The sequence below is a fragment of the Clinocottus analis genome, unplaced genomic scaffold (genome assembly GCF_023055335.1).
Source record: "Clinocottus analis isolate CAN_PGR_092001 unplaced genomic scaffold, fCliAna1.0.p SCAF_5, whole genome shotgun sequence".
Taxonomy (NCBI): Eukaryota; Metazoa; Chordata; class Actinopteri; order Perciformes; family Cottidae; genus Clinocottus; species Clinocottus analis.
In genome coordinates, this window is record NW_027176207.1 from 22,057,431 (window position 1) to 22,070,769 (window position 13,339).

Consider the following 13,339-nt stretch of genomic DNA (forward strand, 5'->3'; position numbering starts at 1 on the left):
GCCTCACAGGTAAAAGCAGCAGCTAACGTTAGTGATGTCATACGGAGTCTGATCACAAGATGAAGGATAATCACTGAGATCATTGTTGAGCTGAGGATGGAGTTTAAAGATTGTGTGGCGTTTTGTCTTTTTTCTACCTCTGCGACGTCTCGGTTGAAGATGCACAGCGTCCTGGAGAGCTCCAGCTCCTCCCTGCGTTTGACGGACAGCTCCTTGATCCTGTCTCGTCGCTGGAGGAGGGCTTTGAGTCGGCTTTGGACCCGCCCACTCTTCTCTCTGCTCAGCTGCTTCTTCAGCCGCTCAGCTAGCTCCTTCAGGGAGGAGAGCTGGAACAGACGGAGGGCAAGGTCACCGGGTCAAGGTCAAGGTCACGCAAGACAACACTGACTCTCAAATATCTTAAATACAGGTTAGTTTGCGTCTCAACAACCACAGAAGAACAGACCTTGTCCTCCTGCGAGCCGAGCAGCTTCTCAAACGCTTCGTGGCGTTTGATCAAACCCTCTGTCTCGTCCACCGCGTTTCCCAGAGTGCCGTTCTGCAACATGATCTGCGGAGAGAGGATTTTTAAACACTCGTGTTTCCTCTGATAAGGACAAAGAACGACAAGAAAAAAAGGTGCGTTTCACCTCCTGAGAGCTGCAGGTTTTGTCCACGCTGTTGGCGTCCCGGTAGAAGACCTGCTCCAGGTGGACGCTCTCCAACCAGCGGCGCTTCTCGTTCCACTGGTCCTCCAGCTTGTCCCGCTCCTCCTGCAGAGCCTCCAGCTTCTCCGACACCTTAACAACAACAGTTTATTGATTTGATCATTTCTTTAATCTACTTTTCACTGAATTGTTGTCACATCTCAGAGGAATCATTATGACTTCATAGTTTCACTGAGAAACTGAGAAGCTTTGTTTTGGCCCTCGTCACACATAATGTGTTCAAGGACCGTCTGACATAATGATACTGATGTTTTTTACAGCTTCTGGCCGATAAACAGTGTAGTTTTATTTTAGCGATTTGTTTAAAGAAAACCTGCTTTTTTTTCCTTATTTATAATCTCACCTCCTTCCTGTTGGCGTCCTGCGCCTGCAGCTGCTCGCCCATGTCCAGAGCCTGCTGGTAGGTCTCCTGTCTGGCCTCCATCTCGGCCCACAGCTGCTGGTGCTGCGCCAGCTGGAGGTCGGCGGTTGCCACGTCGCTGATGCTCTCCTCGGCGGCCATGGCACCGATCAGCTGGCCGCACCACAGGAAGTAATCCTGCGCCTGGAGAGCACGAAGACGGGGCGAGATGTTTAAACGCGTCGTGAAGGGGTTGTTTTAAACGTGTCGTCCTTCGTCCCTCCGCCCGCCCTCACCGTGTTAAGGAACAAATATCTCTGGCACGCCAGTTTTAGCTCCTCCTCCCTCTGCTCCGCGTGCAGCCGGAGCTCCTCCCACCGCTCCACCACTTCCTGCTGCACTTCCTGCAGGCGGAGCTTCAACTGAGGCGTGCAGAGGTCCAGGATGGAGTCGACGGTGTCCAGCTGCTCCTGCAACTACATCGTGATCGTGCTTCGTTTAGGGGTTGAAAAGTCACTTTGAACCTTCAGAATAAAAGCCCACTGAATTGTTTTATTTTGGCAGTCGTAAACCTTCTTTTTGTCATACAACAAACTCCCTCATTGATGAAACTGCTCCTCATCTCTCTACCTGTTGCTCCGTGGTCGCCAGCTCGTGGAGCAGAGCTTCGTGTTTCCTCAGCTGTGACATCACTCCTCTCAAATCCTTCGCCACGTCATCGGGGATGCTCTTCTGTCGCTCCTAGAGAGAGAGAGAGAGACTCTGAGGGTTGTCACCTCAGGTGAGGGTGTGATGCGGCGGTTAGAGAGCCGGCGTACCTGGATGAGGGTCAGCGCGTCGGTCAGGTCTCGGTAGAAGCGGTGACACTCCTCGGCTCTCTGCAGCTGATCCTGACGCTCCCTGGCTACGCTCCTCAGGTCCTCCCAGCATGCACTGCAAACAAACGTCAGAAGTCAAACGCAACAAGGTTTTTTTCACTCGTTTGGAAGCGGGGTTTCTTGGACTGGGAACACCTGTGTGTGCGTACCTGAGCAGGTCCAGCGTCTCTCTGGCTGCAGAGCTCTGTGGATGCTTGTTGCGGATCAGCGGAGCCGCCAGCTCGCTGCAGCTCTGCAGCCGCTCCTCCCCCACCGCCAGCTGCTTCAGGAAGCCTTCAAACTTACCGCGAAGCAACTGAAACAAAGTTTAAAATTATATATATCTATATATATATATCTATATATAGTATAAAAAAGTATAATGAAAGTATAAAAAAAAGTATAAAGTCAGTATAAACAAGTAGAAAGAAAGTATAAAAAAGTACAAAGTAAGTATAAAAAAGTACAAAGTAAGTGTAAAAGAGTACAAAATAAGTGTAAAAGAAGTATGAAGTAAGTATATAACATGTGGTAGATGTATTGGCAGGTATCAATAAACAAATAAAAATCATAACATGCAAAATGAATTGATGAAGAATTAAAAAGTGGAATATTTTCAAAATAAACCTGGTGGACAAACTGTAACAGAGAAAATGTTCCTTAAGATAATAAACATGAGGTTTACTTATCAGGAGACACATAATGTCTCCTTTCAGTCAATAAGGAGACACCTGGATGTGCTGGTAGTCGTTGCCCAGGTCCTGAGACTCTGCCGTCTGTCTCTGCTGGTCCATCCAGTCCTCAAACTCTGAGGACTCTCTCCTGAACTCGTGGAGATGGAGGACTTCCTTCAACCTCTGACCTCTGGAGGGGAGAGACGGCCATCATGGTATCATGAAAACATCAATGAAACACTTTCAGACCAACATATAAAGATAACAGAAAACATACAGGCTGAAAACATGTGGCTCAGTTTGCAGTATTGAGTACTTGCAGTATTGAGTACTTGTAGTATAGTATGGGGTCAGTATTTACCTGAGAGCCGCCTGGTGCTGCAGCTGCTGGTTCAGGCTGCTGAGGCGACTCCGAGGCCTGCTGAGCTCCTCCAGGCTCCAGTTGTGAACCGCCTCCTCCACCTGGTCTCCCAACTCCTCCACCTCCACCTCCAGCACCTCCAGCCGGCCCTCCAACACCTTCAGCCGGGGGAATCGCACAAACACACACGCTGCTCAGTTTCACATTTTACCAACAGATATTGACAAAAGGTTTGGGGGGTTGACCAATACAAAGTAAAGATTGCTGCAGGTACTGGTTTCACTATGGGAAGGAGTTCCACAGGGAAGGATCTTAGGTCCTCTATGGTTTTGGTTTAGTCTTAATGTGTAAGTTGAAGACACTGACTGCAACGAAGTCAACAACTCCCATGATCCCGCGCTGTACCTGGTGTTTGGTGAGGAGACTCTGCGTGGCCAGCTGGTCTTTGCCGTAGTCGTCGGTGTTCACCAGACTGAGGGTCTCGGTCAGCCGGGACTCCAGCTCAGAGCAGTCCAACAGCAGCTGGAGACGGTTCACGTTCAGCACAAAATGCTTCCAAAACAAACAGTTTCCTCAAACGTATAATAAAAGTCCCGCCTCTCTGTCCCTCTGACCTGTTCTCTGGTGATGGCCTTGTTCAGGTGAGCTGCTCTCCTGTTGCAGGCCTCTTCTAGCTCCTCCCACTCTGCACTCAAGTGTTTGCACCTGCGAACAGAAACATAAAAGAAAACCTGTTAATCATTTAAAAAAAAGAAGAGAACATGTTTGCATGAAATTCAAAGAGAAACACAACAGCACCTCTGAAGCATTTCCCCTTCGTCCGATTTGCTGGATCTGGCCAGGCCCCGCCCCTTCTCCAGGACATGGTTCAGGTGTTTTTGGTGGGCGTTCACTTCCGCCTGCAGCTCCTATGTGAACACATCCTGTTTTAGCTGTTTTCTTATTCATAAAACGTTCAGCACGAATAATTAAACAGACCTCTATATGTCACTGTCATTATTATTCTGACATGTTTAGATGAACCAAACAAACAATAATCCGGCAGGTACCTTGTGTTTCTGCATGAGGCTGATGGCTCCAGCCAGAGATTTGTCGTATCCTGTAGATCCAGAGGCAGGAACATGTTCAGAGATCCAGCTGAGCTCCAGGTCCACGTCATGATAAAACCCAAACAGCAGCACCGACGCCTCCAGCTGAGCTCGACGCCGGTCCAGAGGCTTCTGGAGAGACTTGAACCTGCAGCACAACAATCCTTGAGTCAGCTGTTTATGTTTTTCATGATAATGCTCCATAATACAGCTGCAATGTTTCCCTAGTGGACACCAGGAGAATAACATATATTAGCTCTATAGGACACACATGAGAAAATGGATCAATATGGTTGAAAATAGTTAAAAAATTAAGTTGAACTGTCAGAGTTGTAAGCAGCCAGTAGATTTAATTCAGTAATGGGTTTAAATATTGTAGTTTAACCGGGTTTCAATGGGACATGTGTCTGTAGTTTATTATAAACTAGTTATAGGAGCTGAAACTCTTTGACCGGCCCTGGAAGAAAAGTCAAGAGTGAACACTGAAGTCTGTGGGATTCATCCTCTGGGGACCATGAATGTGTCCAGACTGGACTCACAGAGTGAGGTAGGTGTCGGTCTCCCGCATGATCCTTTGGGAGTCGAAGTGATTGGAGGCGAGGCGTTTGGCCCTGCTGACGATGGAGTTCATCTTCTCCGCCAGCTCCTTGGCCTCCTGCTCCAGCTGCTGATGCTCCTTCACACAGAAACAGTTAGAAGTTACTGACCGACAACATGTTGAAGAAGAACCAAGAGGAGGAGAGCTAGTAACGTTAGCAGCATCGCTAACGGAGAACCAGGTTACATGATGATGCGTTCAGGCTCTGCTCAGTGAGAATGAGTACTGGCTGAAGTTCTCATGTCGCGCTCTGAGCTCATTGTTATACCTTGAGAAGCTGTCTGCTGGAGCGGAGGTCGTGACCTTTGGCAGCGTTGTTCAGCATCCACTGGATGGCCTCGATCTTCACCTTGGAGTCCTGCAGGAGGAAAGAGCGAATGAGTGTTTCTCTTTCAGCCTTCAGTAGTTGGTCCTCGCTCACGTTTCTCATCGGTGTTTTTCACCTGCAGCAGCTCCATCAGCTGCTCCTGCTGCCCCGCCTGTCTCAGCTTGTCTCCTTTGTCGGCCATCTTGTCCTGAAGTCTCCTCCACCGGCTGCTGACCTGAGTGGACTTCCTGCTGATGCTCTGACTGCTGTAGTGCTCTTCAGCCAGCATCTCCTGCCCCAGCTGGACATGAACACGCGTCATTTAATAAAGCACCCAATGTGTGATGAGTGTTGCACTGGGAAACCAGTTTACCTGAACCAGTCTGTCCAGCCAGCCCTTTCTGGCCTGCATCTCCTTCTCGGCCGCCTCGTGTCTCTTCAGCTTCGGGAGGACGTTGGTGGGGTCGCGGTACGACTCGTCCTCCGCCACCTTAAACTTCTCCTCCATCCACAGCAGCAGCTCGTCTGAGTCTCTCTGGAACTCCTGCGGAGAAAATAATCAAGTGAATGAACATTAAAACATCAACTCATCACAATGTCTTAAAGATCTTTTGAAAAATCTTTTCTTTTGAAAAATCACATTTTTTAGAATTTTCTTTTTTTTTTTTGGAAAAATCTAATTTTATTTTTTGGAAAAATCAAATTTTGGGGGAAATTAATTTTTGTGGAAAATCATTTTTTTCAAGAAATAATTTTTTGGGATAACTTGAATTTTTGGGTAAAAATTATATATTCTTAATTTTTTGAAAAATCTTCTTTTTTTTTTTTAAATCAATTTTTTTGAAAAATCTTTTTTTTTTAAATCTTTTTTTTTTTTAAAAGAAAAATCACATTTTGGGATTTTTTTAAAAATTTTTATGCAAACTTTTTTTGGGAAAAATCAAAAGAAAAGTTGAAAAATCTAATTTTTTGAAAAATCACATTTTGGGGGAAATTTAATTTTGCGGAAAATTTAATTTTTCGAAAAAGCAAATTTTTCAGGACTATCTGTGTCTGTGCATTGACTTTACATGTAATCTACTCATGCGAATAATTTACAACTCTTTTGGTGTGAACGCAGCATCAGAGGACGACTTGATGACTAAAACAACATCTGTGTGCAGCGTTTCCATCACCAGAAGTGTTTTTCTTTGTGAGAACAGTACCTGGTATTTCTTTGAGTCCAGCAGCAGACTCCTCCTCTTCCCGCTGCTCTCCTTCAGCTTCCTGTTGGCCTCCTTGATGCCGCTGCTCCTCTCCTTGATGCTTCAGGATGATAAAACACACACATCGCTGCCGCTGTAGCATCGGCTCTGCTGGACTCACGCCGTGGAAAGCTCGACGCCTGGCGTCTCTTACCGTCTGGCGGCGTAGTGCCGCTGGCCGACGAGCTCCCGGCTGCGTTCGGTGAAGCGGTCCACCCGTTGGTCCAAAGCCTTCAGGAGGCCCTCCAGCTCGTCCTGGCGGCCCAGCAGACTGTGGACGCCGTCCACGGAGTCCTGCGTCAGAAACACACGCAGAATCACCAAAACACAACGTTGGAAATGCACATGTGAAATATAATAAAGCGGTGAGAGTATTTATGTATTTTTGTGTTTGTTTTAGTTGTGTTTGTCTGCTGTTTTTCAGTTTTTGTGTCTTTTTTGAGCCTGCCAAATTTCCATGACTTTTAACCAAATTTTCATAAGGCCTGGAAATAACCATTTTGTAATCCCATGACTTTTCCAGGTTTTCCATGACCATAAGAACCCTGGTTATAGCACATTGTGGTTTTGCTTTCTTTAGGAAATCGTACTTTCCTGATTGTCGTTGTTCTGAGTTTGTCCTCACGGTTGAATGCACTGATTTTAAGTCACTTTGGATAAAAACATCAGTTAAATGTAATGTCTCAAGTCGCTGTCAACGTCTACATTCAGGATGAACTCGTCCCTCACCCCGACGTCTTTGACCCTCAGACGGGCTTCGTGTCCGGACAGCGCCGCCTCGATGCGGTCTCCCTCCTGGTTCAGCTTCTGGAGCTCCGCCCCCTGCTCCAAACGCTCCCTCCTACTGGCCCACAGCTCGTCAAGCTCGGACCAATCGGCTTTGAGCTTGTCCAGAGTTTGCTGGATGTCGACGCCTCCCGTCTTCCCGTTGGAGGAGCCCCGCTGAAGGGATTCACCCAACTCCTCCATCTCAGTCCACCTGAGGAAAGTTATTAAATATTAAATACCCGTAAACACAAGATGGGTTGAACAAAACTCCCACAAGCCACTGCATCACAGGTGGGAAGGCAGCACGCCTCCGCCCTCACCTGCTCCTCTGCTCCTCCATCTCCAGCCGGAGCTCCCGGTGTTGCTCCAGCAGAGCGGTGGCCGAGGCCACGTCTGCGGCCGCCTCCTCCTGCAGGAGGCGCTCCCGCACCGAGCCGGCCCAGCGCTGCAGCTCCTTGGCCTGCCGCTGGAAGCTCTGCAGGCGGCGTGCCTCCTCCAGGAGCCGCTGCTTGTCTGCAGCCTGACGCTTCAGCTGCAACACAACAACAACACAACCACAGAGAAGGTGACGGGGAGCTTCTGACACATTCTGACTAATGGATTTACATTACTTTTTCATGAGTTTAAACCAATTTTTCATATTTTTAAACCAATGTTCCATGACTGAACCACATTTACATGACTTTAAACCAATTTCCCATAACTTTAAACAACATTTCCATAACTTTAAACCAAATTTCCATCTTTTTAAACCAATTTTTGATGTTTTAAACCAATTTTTCATGACTTTAAATCAAACTCAAACCTGATTCAGAAGCGTCTCCAGACCCAGAACCTCCTCCACGATGGCGGCGCTCTCTGCTGGACTGCAGTCCTGCTTCCTGCAACACAAGAGACGCTCATCACGCACTGGAAGATGCAGTGAAACAGGGAATAAAAACACCGAATCAGAACAGGAAACAGCTGCTTTCTTAAATCAAGACTTGTCACTAGAATCTCTCGGGCTATCAGGTGAAAAAACTACACAAACAAAGAATTGTTAAAAACAAAGAATCTATCATTTGGAAGCAAATATGTTTAGTTAAAACTTGAGATAAATCTTAATGGTTTTAGCCTCTGAATTACTTTTAACCTCATTTTTTAAATTGATATCTAACATGTTTTTCTGTGTTTTTTTAGACCATGTTTGTTTCTTGATTCAAACCTTGTGACCTGATGTAAAAGGGTCCCAGTTTTATGATTATTATGACGTCAAATCTTTGCATTAAACTTCTCCTGACGCGTTGAAGTGTTTTCATTAAACTGATCTTTTCTGCAGCCGTACATCTTGGCGACGCTCTTCAGGTAGGCGATCTTGGCCTCCAGGGTCTGGATGTCTCTGAGGGTCTGGCCCTGGTTCTTCTCCTCGGCCTGCAGGGTGAAGGCGCTGCAGCCCGCCTCCACGGCGCCGATGCCGGACAGCTGACCGCGCAGCTGGGCTTTGGCCTCCCGGCAGCTCTGCAGGAAGGACTGGACGTCCGCCGTGCTCAGCAGCTCGTGGCCCTTCTCGTCCTTCAGCCGCTGGATCCGATCCCACCTGCAGAAACAACCGGGGAACTCAGGGTGAGCTTTTTTTTGGAAATTTTAGAAAAAGTGAAAATTTTAGAAAAAGTGAAAATTTTACAAAAACTGAAAGTTTTGAAAGTGAAAATTTTGAAAATGATTTTTTTTTAGAAAAAGTGAAATAAAATTTAAAAAAGTGAAAATTTTGAAAAAGTAAATTTTTTCCAAAAAGTGTAATTTTAGAAAAAGTGAAAATTTTGAAAGTGAAAATTTTGAAAAAGTTTTTTTTTTTCGAAAAAGTGAAATTAAATAAAAAAAGTAAGTTTTGAAAGTGAAAATTTTGAAAGTGAAATTTTTTTAGAAAAAGTGAAATTTTAGAAAAAGTGAGTTTTGAAAGTGAAAATTTTGAAAAACTGAAAGTTTTGAAAGTGAAAATTTTGAAAAAGTATTTTTTTTAGAAAAAGTGAAATTTTAGAAAAAGTGAAAAGTTTGAAAAAAAAATTTGGGGGGGAAAAAGTGAAGTTTTAAAAAAAGTGAAATAAAAAAGGGAAATTTTTGAAGGTGAAAATTTTGAAGAAGTAAATTTTTTTTTAAAGTGAAATTTTAGAAAAAGTAAAATTTTAGAAAAAGTGAAATTTTAGAAAAAGTGAAATAAAAAAAATAATTCTTCTCATCCTTCAGCCGCTGGATCCGATCCCACGTGCGGAAACAAGAGGTCACCTCCGGGTGAGCTCACGGCGGAACCGCTTTAAACCGGTTCGCCTCCGGTCGGGGTCAGGGTTTACCTGTCGGAGACGCTCCTCCGTCGGTCCTGGATCTCTCGCTGTCGGCTGTGGCGGCTCTTCACCAGCTCCTCCGCCGTTCGGATGATGTCGTCCAACTGGCCACGCCCACTCGCCAACTCAGTCAGGAAGTTCTGGAACAGGAAGTCAAATCTCAAAATTTTTTATATTTTACTTTGAAAAAAGTGTCAATCGGACTTGAAATTCCTTCTCGTGGTCGTCACCTCGTATTTAGCCTGCGCCGCTCCCAGGTTGTCGGCGTCGGTGCCGAAGGTGTTCAGCACGTTCTCCTTGTCCTCCATCCACGACTCGAACTCCTGGCAGCTGTTGTAGAAGCGATGCAGACGCAGCGTCTCCTGCAGACTCTTCGCCTTCGTCTGCAAACAAAACGATCAGAAAATCTGGTTCTCATAGAGAAACAGGGTTCATACACATGTTGACCAATGGATTTACATGACATTAAACAAAAGTGTTTTCGCTGCATCCACCTAGTCCAGACAAAAACTCCATTTCCCATGGTGCACCTCTCACCGTGACCAGCTGGAACAGGGCGCTGTAGTCCCGGTCCAGTTCGGCCTGCGCGCTCTCCACCGCGTCCCTCTGGTACTGCGGGTCGGGCAGCCACGCCGTCTGGATCTCCGCCGTGCCGCGACGCGTCGAGCGTCTGCGCCTCGGACGGCTCGGGCTCTCTGGCGCGCCATTGGTGGAGACGGGCGGGGAGGTGGGAGGAGCCTGAGGGAGGAAACTGATCAGACTTATCATTGATCTAAAAATGACTTTACAGGCCGGTCTTACAAAGGGACCAGGGACGTCACAAGACCCGATGCGGCAGTACCAAGACGAGGTTCAAGGCTTTTATTTTGACATTTGACCTCAACTGGTAATAAAGAAGCGTGTGCTCCTTTAAGTACATTTATTGTTTTGTTTTTTTACAGCGGTATGGAGTTTTGTGACGTCCCTTTTTGAAGCCTGATGACCGATAATCTGGACTGTTATTGGTTATTGGTCTTACGGCGGCCGGCAGCAGGCTCAGGTAGGTTTTGGGGACGAGCTGCTGGTTCCCTCGGTCGTCTCTGGCCAGGACTCGGTCTCCGTCCGGCTCGGTGCCGACGACGGTCACGATCTCATTACGATCCCACTGGAACTGACCTGCAGTCAGTTTAATTCAAAATACATTTAAAAAAGGAACAGTTCACCCCAAAACCATAGAAATCATACGTAGTGATGACCTGTTGAGGCTTTCTTGTATCCTAGAATTTTGCCTCAAGATAATTGTCACAATTATTTTGCCGTCCGTAGTAAAAACTAAAATGATTTTCCTAATAAAACTGTAATAAAACTATTATTGGTCAGGTCTGTTTACTGACCGCACAACCTCAACGTCTTGTTTCCCATCATGCCTTGCGGCAGCCCTCCGTACCTCTGCTGTATCTGAAGCGGACCTTGGCCTTGCCGTCGTCGCTCGGAGACGAGGCGGCGCTCCCTCCCCTGAAACTAGCCGGCGGCGGCGACGTCACCGCTCCTGGAGCCTCCTCGTCGCCGGACGAGTCGCCATATTGGATCATCTTCCTCTGCTGAGGCTCCGCCTACCAGAGGAAGTGAGTCAGCGTATTTTTTTTCTGAGCGGGTGACTCCTGTGTTTGCTTTCGCGTCCCTCCGTACTCACGGTCAGCGCCGTCAGCTGCGCGGCGCTCCTCGCCTGCTCCTTCAGCCTCTTTATCTCTGAGGCGTAGGCCGTCATCTCCCTCTCCACCCGCAGGTGGCGCTGCAGCAACGCCGCCGTGCTCGACTCGTCCTTCCCGTGATCCTCGCTGGTCAGCAGCGGTTTCCTGTCGCTCAGCCAGGAGTCGGCCTCCGCCACGTCCGCAAAGTACTGAACGGGAGGGGAAAGTACCGTAAAAGTCGGGTTACAAGCCGCTAGTACCTTCGGTGGTTATCCCTGCTAGCTTCCCGCTCTAGCAGGCTCGCGCTGCTGCTAGCTCCCCGCTGTAGCTAGCAGCAGCTAGCTGGCTACAGCGGGGAGAGAAGGTAGTAAAAAAAAAAAGTCATGAAAGACGCTGTCCTTATAAAACATGAAGTAAAAATCCTCAACCATCCGAAATGAGACTCCGATTAGTTTGGGCTTTTTATTATTGATTGAAAACTTCTGTAAGTCCTTCAAAATAAAAAGCTTTAGTTTTTCTTCCCAAGAATCAATACTGATGCTAATCAATAGGTTAGCTACAATGCTAGCTACTTTATTGATCACACTTTAGTGTCGTGTTATTGTGGAAAAGTATAAAGAGAACGACAGTAAACACGACGGTTTAATCACAGTTATTATTCAGTGTTGTATAATAAGACATTTAATGAGTATTGGTCCAGACAAACGGATAAAACAGCGTTTCTTCGTTCACCTGTTTGATGCCGGCGGCGGCCTGCAGTCTGTCGCGGCGTGCCGTGGCCTCGCCGGTCAGGTGGCTCCATTGCTTCTTCAGGGTCCGGATCCACTTCTGGACGGCTCGCTGGTTGAGCGGACTCTGTTTGGACAGCAGGTCCTGACCGCGGGCCAGAACCCCCTGGTACAGGGTCTCCTGGGCCTGAAGCTCCGCCTCCAACGCCTGACAGGAAGTAATTCAGATGAATTTACAAATACACAAATCAATATGACTCTTAGTTTGTATTAATATTATGCTGATGTTGTGTGTGTGTGTGTGTTTGTGTGTCCACCTTGTGCTTGTGTTGGGCCAGCTGGATGTGGTTCAGGTCTCGTCCGAGTCCGGCCGTCTGCAGCCTCACCCAGCGCTCATAGAGCCAGTTCTCCACCTCCTCACAGTCGTGGAAGAACTCAAACAGCCTCAACTGAGACTCCAACTGTCTCCTCCTGGAGGGGGGGAGGAGAGGATAGGAGGAGAGGAAACAAGAGAGGGCAAGAGAGAGGAAACAAGAGAGGAAAAGAGAGGAGAGGGCAAGAGAGAGGAAACAAGAGAGGAAAAGAGAGGGTAAGAGAGAGGAGAGAGGAAACAAGAGAGGGGAAGAGAGGGAACAAGAGAGAAGAGAGCGAGAGAGGAGAAAACAAGAAAGGAGAGGGGAACAAAAGAGGAGAGGAGGGAAGGTTAGGACAAGACAAGAGAGGAGAGAGAGAGGAGGAAAGAAGAGAAGAGAGAGGAAGGGAGGGAACAAGAGAAAAGAGAGGAAACAAGAGGAGAGGAGAGGAAACCAAAAAGGAAACAAGGAGAAAAGAGGACAAGACAAGAAGGAAACCAGACGAGAGGGTAGGAGGGTAAGAGGAGTAGAAAGGATAAATATAGATTCCTATCTGTTGTTTCTTAACGATCATAAATAATATTATAAAAGTGAAAAGAAGGAAACCTGTTGCTGCTGAAGGAAACCAAAGATCTGTACTGAGAGTCCAGAGCTCTCACTCTGCTCTCAATCTGCTGACCGTCTCTCACCTTCACCTGAGAGAAAGAGCATACCTCCTTTAAAAAAAAAACTACACCTGACGGTGTAGTGACGTCAACATGATCGATATCTTACCTTCACCGCCTTGCTGCTGATGGCGGTGATTGTTTCGCCGTGAGCTGAGATCTGAGCTTCGAGGAGATCCTGTTTCTGGAGGAGAGACTCCACCTCCGCCAGCTGTTTCCCCAGTTCACAGGAACTGGCCTGGGACTGGGAGACAGAGCGGGGAATAACTCATGCACCCTGCTAACCGTTAGCCGGAGGCTTCACTATGACTCCTTCAATTTCTTTATTAATATATATATTGATATATATATATATATATATATATATATATATATATATATATATATATATATATATATATATATATATATATATATTGATATGAATACATGTATGATTTAAATTCCTCCTTAATAATTAGCAGTAATAATTATTAGTCTCAGAGTGAACTCACCTGTAGTTCTTTCAGTTCCTGGGAGACGAGCTCGATGTTTCGGAGGACGCTGAGGTTTTCAACTACATTTCCCAGCAGCCCCCTCTGCTCTTGGAGCTGCTGCAGGAGGTCCTTCCATCGATGGCTGATGTTCTCCTCTCTTACAAACACATAACATAGGTATAAAT

General features: G+C 46.8%; 1 protein-coding gene across 1 annotated transcript in view; it reads right to left on the reverse strand.

Annotated features, from left to right (window-relative positions):
* Positions 1-13,339, reverse strand: part of sptbn5 (spectrin, beta, non-erythrocytic 5) — a 38,946-nt gene that overhangs the window by 15,966 nt on the left and 9,641 nt on the right. Inside the window, exons 11-45 of the mRNA XM_068600186.1 lie at positions 13,173-13,311; positions 12,788-12,922; positions 12,620-12,708; positions 11,978-12,131; positions 11,665-11,868; positions 10,935-11,141; positions 10,689-10,854; positions 10,281-10,417; positions 9,800-10,000; positions 9,493-9,645; positions 9,272-9,402; positions 8,269-8,520; positions 7,750-7,825; positions 7,265-7,476; positions 6,906-7,155; positions 6,331-6,470; positions 6,138-6,237; positions 5,306-5,476; positions 5,069-5,233; positions 4,894-4,983; positions 4,567-4,703; positions 3,989-4,175; positions 3,738-3,847; positions 3,554-3,644; positions 3,345-3,461; positions 2,940-3,097; positions 2,636-2,768; positions 2,075-2,220; positions 1,866-1,980; positions 1,678-1,788; positions 1,344-1,523; positions 1,051-1,251; positions 630-779; positions 446-550; positions 138-326 (exon numbers count right to left, since the gene is read on the reverse strand). Of these exons, the coding sequence (XP_068456287.1) occupies positions 138-326; positions 446-550; positions 630-779; positions 1,051-1,251; positions 1,344-1,523; positions 1,678-1,788; positions 1,866-1,980; positions 2,075-2,220; positions 2,636-2,768; positions 2,940-3,097; positions 3,345-3,461; positions 3,554-3,644; positions 3,738-3,847; positions 3,989-4,175; positions 4,567-4,703; positions 4,894-4,983; positions 5,069-5,233; positions 5,306-5,476; positions 6,138-6,237; positions 6,331-6,470; positions 6,906-7,155; positions 7,265-7,476; positions 7,750-7,825; positions 8,269-8,520; positions 9,272-9,402; positions 9,493-9,645; positions 9,800-10,000; positions 10,281-10,417; positions 10,689-10,854; positions 10,935-11,141; positions 11,665-11,868; positions 11,978-12,131; positions 12,620-12,708; positions 12,788-12,922; positions 13,173-13,311 (5,302 nt within the window). The remainder of the gene's footprint in view (positions 1-137; positions 327-445; positions 551-629; positions 780-1,050; positions 1,252-1,343; positions 1,524-1,677; positions 1,789-1,865; positions 1,981-2,074; positions 2,221-2,635; positions 2,769-2,939; positions 3,098-3,344; positions 3,462-3,553; positions 3,645-3,737; positions 3,848-3,988; positions 4,176-4,566; positions 4,704-4,893; positions 4,984-5,068; positions 5,234-5,305; positions 5,477-6,137; positions 6,238-6,330; positions 6,471-6,905; positions 7,156-7,264; positions 7,477-7,749; positions 7,826-8,268; positions 8,521-9,271; positions 9,403-9,492; positions 9,646-9,799; positions 10,001-10,280; positions 10,418-10,688; positions 10,855-10,934; positions 11,142-11,664; positions 11,869-11,977; positions 12,132-12,619; positions 12,709-12,787; positions 12,923-13,172; positions 13,312-13,339) is intronic.